General features: G+C 44.9%; 1 protein-coding gene across 1 annotated transcript; it reads left to right on the top strand.

The window, feature by feature from the left end:
• Window positions 1-1,201: 1,201 nt before the first annotated feature.
• LOC124675566 (putative disease resistance protein RGA1) lies at window positions 1,202-4,573 on the top strand. Its single transcript, XM_047211644.1, has one exon. It carries the CDS (start codon window positions 1,202-1,204, stop codon window positions 4,571-4,573), a length of 3,372 nt encoding a protein of 1,123 aa, XP_047067600.1.
• The last annotated feature ends 5,612 nt before the right edge of the window (window positions 4,574-10,185 follow it).

Genomic DNA, 10,185 nt, shown 5'->3' with positions numbered 1-10,185 from the left:
TCCACCTCTAACTTCGCCATGGAGCAAACGTCTCCAGATGGCAGGAAAGAATAGAGCTTCGCGTCGCTCCCTCCAGAGCAAAACGGCTAGAATAAAAGCATGGGTACGCACGACCGAGTACTACCGATTCAGCAAACTCCAGGCATAAAGTACGCTGTTACATTCGTCGGCGGAGCTTTCCGAAACTCACCACTCCGGCCAGATCAAGACGGATCGGCCTCTGGAAGGTTTCCACCTTCGCACAAGAAGGATCCTAGGACCACCATCTTTATACTCCGATACCAACGCGCCGCCATCCAGATGACAAAGGAAGAAACAGTGGACAAAGAGCAGCCGAGCCCTGGGGAGCGATGCTAGGGTATCTCTAGTCACGCAATCACCAAAGCATACATGTCATCTACTTAATGACCTGCGTATTCATCGGATAAAAATTCATTAGTTATATAGGCATGGAACCAAAAATTACCTACGAATGTATATGAAAAAATATCATACCCTTCACGTAAGCGGGTACAAATATAAAATTGTAGAACCCATACCAACGTACCCATTTACCCAATCAGGATTTTATAAATTAGCAGCCTTAATATCATAATAAACTTAATTTACCCAAATTACTCACTCACTTAGCTAGCCCAACCTTACACTTTCCGTTTCCATAATCGTTGGTAGGTTAGTGAAAATTAGACTCCTATTAGGGCCACTTCACCTTTGGTCATGTGGCTTCCGCTGTTTATATCATCTTCATATTATCACATCCATATGTGTTGTGGTTTATAAGGAATTGTTGATGTTTATGCGAATGTGCTATTATTTACAATATGCACTTGTTCATAATTATGTGTTGATGTTTGTAATGTGTTGTTTTTGCAAACTATGGTTACATGTTATTTGCGACTAACTTTTTGATTAATTTGATGTGTTATAACAGCGGGTACTTTACCCACAGATACTCATTTACCATAATAATGGGGTACGTGTATGGAAAAAACTTATACAATCGACGGATATAAATACGAGTAACGGGTGAAATTAAGGGCAACGGATGTAGGTAAAGGGTGGCTCTACCGATACCCATGCCCTGCTTGCGGGTGCCATAATAAGATCGATTACCAACTTGGATTCAGCAAGGCTGTCGACCACACGCTCTAAATCTCATACCAAACGCGCTGAAGCTACCATCACCGAGAAGATGAAGTCCATGGAGGAAACCGCGTCATCGGGCGTTCTGGATCCTGCTAGGTTGGCGCAGGAGGCGCCGAAGCTGGTCCGGTCGGCTTCTCGAGCCATGGAGGGACTGGTCACCGAGATCCAGTCATGCGACGGGAGCCGTCGGCCTAGGAGTTGCGACTTGAAGGTGGGCAGCCCCGAGCTTGGGCGTCTCGAGGCCTATATGCTCGAGATATGGGCCCTCTCTGCCGGCGCTGAGCCGCAGCGTGCCGGCGACAAGGCGCTGGCTCTGCAGGCAAGGGACACCCTCTACTTCATCCAGTTCCTGCAAGACAAGATCGACTACGGTAGGCTTCAATCCACTCTTAGTAATCAACCCAAAGAGCTCCTTCCCGCTCTCATGTGCTGCCTTCCGTTTTCTGCGTCGTCGAAACCACGACGCAAGATCACGAGAGGCATCAAAGTTGTGAATCAAGAAACACTCAAGATTGGCCATCTGCTGGAGAAGGGCGCAGGCCCATCGCCAAACCCGCCGCGGCTGCAGTTGCCTGGTGCAGGCAGTGAGAGGGTGGTGTTTGGGCGCGATAAGGAGAGGGATGATATCCTGCAGATGCTCATTCAGCCATCCCACAAGGCTGCTCCGGAGATGATGGCCGTCTCCGTTGTTGGTATGGGAGGAATCGGCAAGACCACGCTCGCTCAAATGGTTTTCAATGATGCAAGAGTCAGCCACCATTTTGGTGTCAGATGTTGGGTAAATGTCTCCACTAGTTCCAACAAGATGGAGCTCGCGGTAGAGATCTTAAGGTCAGCCCAGCCAGCTTGGGGTGGCTCTCTTGACAAGATGGTGGATTTCCAAATGATTCTGTCAGAGCTCAGTCGATTTTTTGCTTCCAAGATGTGCCTGATTGTTCTTGATGATGTATGTAATAGCACAGATGGAATTTGGCCGGATATCCTCACTGCTCTAAAGTCTGCTGAGATTGGGAGCAGAATTTTGGCGACTTCTCGCTTCAACAAGGTGCCTCACATGCTGAGCGCATCGCAGGTCTACACCGTAGATCCACTAAATAGCGATGATTGCTGGGCCCTGCTCAAGGAACATGCTTTTCCAAGTGATCACCAGGATATCTATCAAGATCTTCAGCCGATCGGGGAGCAGATTGCTGCAAAACTCAATGGATCCCCTCTTGCTGCCAAAGTGGTGGGAGGTCTGCTGGGAGATACAGGGAGCAAAGATCACTGGATAAAAATCATGGAGGCAGGATTACAAGATAACACTCTTTTCTCTGCCCTACGCTTGAGCTATAAGTACCTGCCGGTACACCTCAAGAGATGCTTTGCATATTGCAGTTTGTTTCCACGGGACTATAAGTTTGATCCAGCACACTTGTCCCGCCTTTGGATTGCCGAGGGTTTTGTTGAACCAAGATGCAAGCCTGAGAAAAGGATGGAAGACATAGCTAGAGAATATTTTGATCAGCTCCTTTCACGCTCATTCTTCCAGGAAGTCAAGCTTGGACCCAAGACGTACTACTTGGTTCATGACTTACTCCATGATCTTGCTGCCTCTGTTGCAGAGGAGGACTGCTTCCGTATTGATGATGGCATGAACTGTGACATCCCGCCAACAGTGTGCCATATCTCCGTCACCATGAACAGTCTACCTGTTCTCACAAGCTTCCGTGGGCTAGAAAAGGTGCGCACCTTGTTAATCAGACCATCACTTCAGTCCTCCTCCAGTTGCCCCCAAGAGGATTTTGCTGTAAATTTAAAAACTATCCTCGAGAAGTCAAAACATTTGCGTGTTCTTGATCTCAGTGGTTATAACTGCAAAGAGTTGCCCTGCTGCATTGATAACTTTCTGCACCTCCGTTACCTATCTATTCATGGCTCCATTCAGAGGCTTCCTGAGTCGATTGGCAAGCTTCTGCATCTGCAAACATTGTGCTTCACTGGGAAATGTTACCTTGAGAAGCTTCCTGCAAGCATCAGTAAGCTCGTCAATTTGCGGCACCTTATTGTTGAAACAAAGTATACTGCAGAATTGGTCGGCATTGGTCAGATGACAAACATTCAGGGATCACTTGAACTCCACGTTGAGAAGAGGAAAGGGCGCAAACTAGAAGAGTTGAAGAACATCCGTGGTCTTCGTGGGTTACTAAAGATAAAAGGTCTAGAAAATGTATCAAACTATGAAGAAGCCTGCAAAGCTGAGTTGAATAGGAAACCATATCTTCATTCTCTAAATCTGGAATGGAGCTCCGCTAGTAGAAATAACCCCCCTCCTGCTGATGCCAAGGTACTTGAAGGCCTACAGCCGCACAAAGACATAAAGGTACTAAATATTAGAAGGTATTGCGGCACCCAAGTTCCCAATTGGCTACAGTCACTGCAGCAGCTGCATTCCTTGCACCTTACCAATTGCAGGAGTTTAGCCATGCTTCCTCCATTGGGGCATTTGGGGTCACTCAGATACTTGCACATGAAGGAGCTGTGTGCAGTTGACCGAATCGGGCATGAGTTTTATGGCACTGGTGATGTGGCATTTCCATCCCTAAGATTCCTTGAATTTGATGATTTCCCAAAGTTGCATGACTGGTCTGGAATAGAAGACCGAAATTCATTTCCATGCCTTGAAAGATTAGTTATAATGGATTGTCCAGAATTGGTTGAAATTCCGGCCTTGCTCCCAGCCACTCGTGATGTTACCATTGAGCGTACACTGTTCATGCCATATATGAGGCTTGCCCTTTTCTCTTCAAGTACAGAGAAGCTCCAGCTGGATGTTCACGCAACTTCAGTCCACTTCAACGGGTTACTTCATAAAAAGCACCTAGAAGCCATTGTAGCCTTGAACATAAGTGGTGCTGAGCAAGTCGTTGCTACTGAAGATATAGCGTCCCTTTTTTCTCTACAAAGGCTGCAGCTTTGTCGGTGCAATTTCACTGACCATAGCTTTGGTAGGTTTCTCCAGGCTGTGCCTTGTCTGTCCTCGCTATCGCTGCAGATAATAGACCTTCCTAGAGTAACATCTCTTCCAGCATCTGAAACACTTAGTTTCAGCACAGTGCTCACTGAGTTGTCCATACGCAACTGTCAGATGTTTCAATCTATGTCGTCATTGCAGTCTTTTGATTCACTGAAGTTCTTGGTGATTGAGAGATGTCCTAAAGTAACCGCAACATCATTTCCGTCAGACTTTAGAAGCCTATCATCTCTCAAGGTGCTGAGAATATCATACTGCTCGGAGCTCCAATCTTTACCGGCGTGTGGTCTGCCATCCTCACTGGAAACACTTCATATTATTGGGTGCCACCCGGAGTTGTCCAGGCAATCAGGAAACAGGAATGGATATTACTTTGAGAAGCTTGCAATGGTACCTACCGTATTGATTCAATGACAGAATATTTGGCAGGTATATTTAAATCTCAACTCTCGCTTCTTTTATGCTTGTAATTTTGTATGTGTTGCTGCAGATTCATGAGAAGTTTACAAACATCTGCATGCAATTTCTTCTATCGCTATTGGATGGGAGATATCAACATTAACAACTACCCCCTCCGTTCCATAATAGTTGTCGCTAATTTGGATGTATCTAGACATATTTTGTGTATGGATACATCCAAATTTGCGACAACTAATATGGAACGGAGGGAGTACTATTGTTAATTAAAAGGAGAAATGGAACCTCAAATGCCTGAGTGGGATTGAATAGTTTTCCTTATTCTGCTAGCTCATTGTACATGCCCTGTTGAATTCTGGAGCTTGTCAAAACCTGGTTCTTCTGTATCTCATATCAAATGTTCATTCCATATTCCTTTGACCCTGTGTACTTGTCAGATTAGCATTTTTTGAGAAAATTATTTAATATAGTAATACATGATTAAGAAAACTATGAAGTGATGGGAAAGTTCCGAAGAAATAACCGCACACCTTAGTTCAAAAGCTCCTATAGAAAATTATGAAAGGCTAAGGGCTGAAGAGAGCTTTTTTTTTTGATTAAAATTCCGCCGATCTATTAATAATCATCAAGAGGCCTAAAAGTAATAAATGTTACAAATAGGTCATTGGACCACCTAGCGACAACTACAAAAACTAGCGCGAGCCTTTGGCTCGCCGCCGTCCTCGCCCCTCCATCACCGGAGCCAGGCAAAGCTTGTCGTAGTAGAGCTTGTTATAATAGACATAGGGGAAGTCGGTGTGCTAAGGCCCCATAGGACCAACGCGCTAAAGGACCAGCGTGCTAGAGCAACAACCGTCGCTAATAATGACAACCGTAGATCGGAAGAGACTGACCTGAACCCACACTAGCGTACACAAAAACCGACCGGATCCTAGGAGATCCGCCGGACACACGACTCCACGCGCCCTCCGCCGGCGCTAGACGCATCATCGGAGCGAGAATAGGGCGGAGAGGACATTATTCTGACTTCAGGACGTACCTGCCGCCTCACCATCCATGAGAAGACACTGGAAACAAACTAAACGAGAACTGTAACCTTCCCACCGCCGAGAGGTTGTGCTCCGCCACGCCTACAAGGCCCCAAGGCCACCGGAGGCAGAGCGGTCCAACGTCGCCGGCGAGAGGGATGAAACCCTAGATGGGTTTTAGAGATGCATCACGATCGCCTTGTGACTATTCTCCTGCTCCTTAGTGGTTCCGGTTTGTTCACCGGACATATCTCTCACCTATCGTGAAGAGAGCTTCTGTTGAAGTCAAAGATGGAAGTGATAAACAGTTACAACCGCCCCGATCCTCCTCTCTTCCAATTCCCCACCGCCAGAGGAAGACGGCGGGCAAAGCCCATTTGCCTGGCAAACAGCGGATGGGGGTCTACGTCTCCTCATTAGTTATCACGACGGAGATCTCCGGCCATAGCGTGGTGGCGGCCCTAGACACAGGCCACGTGTGCTGGAGCACGGACACCACGGCGGCAGCCCTAGAACCCTTCGGTGGATGTTGGGCTACAGCTACTGCGCGGGTGTGGCAGTCAGGATTGGCCTGGCGGCGGTGCCAAAGGGCCTACAGAGCTGCGATGTGCAGCGGCTTGCGGTGTGATGGTGGTGGCTGCTGCTGTGTGACAGCGCGGTACCCTGCAGTGGTGGCTGATATAGCCACGATCTGTTCGCTGCGGCGTTAACCCCGCAGGAGTTCGGCAATTTGTACAGGGACCTTGGATCTTCGACGGCGGCAAACACCATGGTCGTGTGGATGATGCGGTGGCTGAATCTTTGTTATTGTGGCCATTACAGGCTCTCCATTGACGAGTGAAGTAGCCATCAAACCAGTTATATTACAAAAACATATATTTAAAACTTCCAGAGTATCTGAAGCTAGTCAATTGTGTTTTTGTTTCTCTTCACATTATGAGATTTCCTTAATGGGATACATCATGCAATGTAGTTGAATTGATGTTCTTGATGAGGAGAATAGTGTCTTTGATGCTTCATTATTTACACGTAACATCTAGAAACCTTGTGTGTATGCGTTTTTGTAGTATATTCTGAACTTTGAATCTTGTCCATGTTACAGACTGTCTGATGTACATGAGAATCCATTGATCCTTAAGGCGGACACAGAAACCTTTGCAGGTCCATGTGAGTTGACCAATGAAACAACACAGACTTGGGTCATGAGGCTCAAAATTACTACCAAACTTGTTGGTTTAAGTAAGCAACAGTTACATGAGCAGAATTGGGAACAATGCTTTTCAGAGGTAGCTGGGAAAACTTTAGAGCAGCTCCTTGTTGTTGCCTGTTCATTCAGTGATGCAATATGGTCTCATGCCAATATTTCGGAAATGCTGACTGTTTTTGACGCACTTGATGTCCTATTCAATATACAAGACTTGCCATTCAGCAGATCTGGTGAGGTCGCTGGTATTGTTAACAAGATGATGAATGCTTTCAAAGGTGTAATTCAGGGGACCTCTAATTCCATCTGTAGCAGCAAAAAATCAACCATTCATCCATCAACTTTTGTTCTCATACAAGTCCTATAATTCTTATGTCGCAACAGAGATATGGTGCAGTCAATACTTGAATCTGGAGATTACAACACTGGCCCTTACTCCGACATGTTCAATTGTTTGATAGTCAAGCTCAAGGAATGTGCAGAAATAAATTTCCAAGAAAAGGGACAATGGTACATATTTGTCATGAATAACATCTATTATGTTCTGGAGAAGAAAGACCGTCAAGGATTATTACTCCCTCCCAATGTAGAGAGTAATTTAGTTTCACTGGTTGACCCTTACTACCTCCGATTCAAAGAATAAGGCGTTCTCGTTTTACGTGCTTTTTGTTTGACCAAGAATTACTTTAAATATATAAAGAATTTTTGTATGAAATTAGCATCATTAGAAAGTGCTTTTCAATACGAATCCAACGATACTAATTACATATAATATAATCAAGATTTTGTTGCTCAATTTTTATGGTCAAAGTTTGTCTTGAAATACGCGTGCGCCTTATTCCTTGAGACGGAGGTAGTATATCATAAGGTACATTGATGAATACTGGTTTCCACCTATGCTGTCATGTCTGGATGGTGATTCTCTGAAGAAACCACGCCGTTCATCCGTTGATTCGTTTATTGAAACATTCCATAGTATCTGTGATAGCCAGATGACTTGGAAAGTTCAAACTGAGCTTAAGAAGATTCTTCGTGAAGAGATAGTGACATTGATAGTTCCAAATATGTGAACTTCTTAAAGGCACTTGAGGAAAGGCGAAGTCCGCACTGCTGTTTTTTCTTAAGCTAGATGTCCCGAGCCAGATTTGAGAAACCATTGTGTACTGCCGAGCAATTGGAACTGGTGAGCAAGGAATTCTTTGAAGGATAACAGGCAGTAGCCCACCAGGAACCTATCATATAGTATTAGCATTTAGAGAATATTTTGTCTGCTGATCCAGTCGTGTTGACAAATTGTTCCATGTATGTAATAGTTTCAGGTTAGCCTGCTGGCAGTATTAGCTTCTGTTCCATGAATAGTTCTAACTGAAATGTATGAGCGCTTAGCTCCGCCGGCCGTTTTGATGTGCGTATTACTAGAACCAGATCGTTTGCTGTGAGGCGCAATGTACTTCCCTTGGGATTTTTGTTAGTTCATGGGCCATTCTGGTTCACCCTCATCCGAAAATTGCCGTGGCCTCAGCAGCCTCTGCAATTGTGGTGGCCTCCGACACCTCGTTTGCAAGGGCGACATAGACTTCACGGTATAAAAATATCTAGAGTAGTATAGTAAGCATCTTGCCAAGTTTTAGTTATTTTAGACGGAGCCTAAAATAGGTGCTACATGAGCCAACTAGGGATCCATTAAAACATAAAATATCCAACCATTACTTTAAGTTCTAAGGTACCCAACAAAAACCCCTAATGAAACTCTAAAGATCTGGATAAGGTTTCTATCATCTCCTGTTATCCATACTCCTCTTCATTACATTAAGGTGAAGCCTTATTTTTTTTTCGATAAAGAGCATATATTAATATCACGGAGATACCAATTACACCTAGCCTCTGCAACAACATCATGCCCTAATGGCATAAAGGATGCACACAGCCAAAAAGGAGAGAAGAATTACAAAAAAGAAAAATCCCGCTACAGAGATCCATAATTTGAAACAGCAACACTGAAACCACCAAGACAACACCAGAAGATCAGCTTCTCCATAAGCGACGCATCCAAGAAGAAAACAGTGCACACGCAGCCGTCGCCCGATCATAGATCTTAGGTTTTCACCCTGAAGAAAGTCCTTACTCTCAAAACAACGCGTTCAACAAAAACATTGCCAGACACAGCCAATTAAGGCCAGACCTTGGATTTTTACCCTGAAAGATAAGACTCTGAACTTCTCCTGTGCAGTCGCCCCCACATACCAGTCGATGTTTGAAGTCACGAAGCACCAAGCCAATTCCACCTCACAACCAAGATCCGACCACCATTGCTGTTCCACCGATCTCGGCTTCATGACCTTCTCTACTAGCACCATGGAAAGAAAACGAGCTCCATGATATTAACAGCCAGCAGAGTTTTGAAGCGCTCCCTCTGAAACCAAACGGCCAGATAAAAAACATGGGTGCGCACGACCAAAATCACCTAATCCAGCAATCTTCATATCTCGATCTGTTTAGCGATGGATGTTGTACCGTTTGCCCTGCTACTATTTATATTTTTAATGCATCTAGTATGTTTGAGTTTCACATATTAGTAGTTGCTGTCGTCATGTTTAATTTTCTGGAATTAATCATGTAAATTGTGCCTAATTATTGAACACCTCGTAGCCGGAATGAGATCCTCTGACGTACCAGGCAAAAATGCAGAGGGAAGTAAATGGTTTTCATTCGTTCGATTCGTATCGGAAGGCAGATGGTCGAACGTGAAGGAAACACAGCGCCAAAGCCCAGCTGAAAGTGTATGGAGCCCCCATGTGTGGTTTTGGTAATTAATGACAATCCCTATGGACTAATGTTTGCATTGAGTTATATTTGTAGGAGTTGTCCATAGGCAATGCTTGAACCATATGTTGGCTTCAAGATTGCAATAAGAAGCAAATGAAGAAGATCAAGTGTCAAGTATGTCTTGAAGATGAAGATGAAGTGAGCTCTCAAGGTTAACTTCAAGACATCAACGAAATGAAGAGCAAGTTCAAGATGTGCCATCTCGAAGAGATCCTTTGCTTGACTCTTGCCATCCATATGGTGATCATGGATATGTGAAGATGCGCCGAAGAAGAAGCTCTCCCATGGTGGATTATGGGGGAGCAATCCACAAGACTTCGTCAAGCTAGCACAATCAAGAAAGGCGTTCCATCTTGTTGCGGTCAAGATCGTCATCATCGAGCTCAAGTGGAATGCGCAAGTATAAGGTTTGCTCTTGATAGGGTTTCTTTCTCACCGGTCTCATAGTGTAGTTGGAGACCGGTTTATAGTTTAGTTGCCGTACTATCAAGAGGGCTCTCGAGTGAGTAACTCGATCGTATCGTTCGGAGAGAGCTCAAACCTTTGCATCC

This window comes from Lolium rigidum, chromosome 7 (genome assembly GCF_022539505.1).
Source record: "Lolium rigidum isolate FL_2022 chromosome 7, APGP_CSIRO_Lrig_0.1, whole genome shotgun sequence".
Classification (NCBI taxonomy): Eukaryota; Viridiplantae; Streptophyta; class Magnoliopsida; order Poales; family Poaceae; genus Lolium; species Lolium rigidum.
This window is presented reverse-complemented; position numbering and strand designations above follow the sequence as displayed.

Bases quoted from the DNA above. Each gene is read 5' to 3' on its own strand.
- LOC124675566 (XM_047211644.1), top strand. From the start codon at position 1,202: ATGGAGGAAACCGCGTCATCGGGCGTTCTGGATCCTGCTAGGTTGGCG.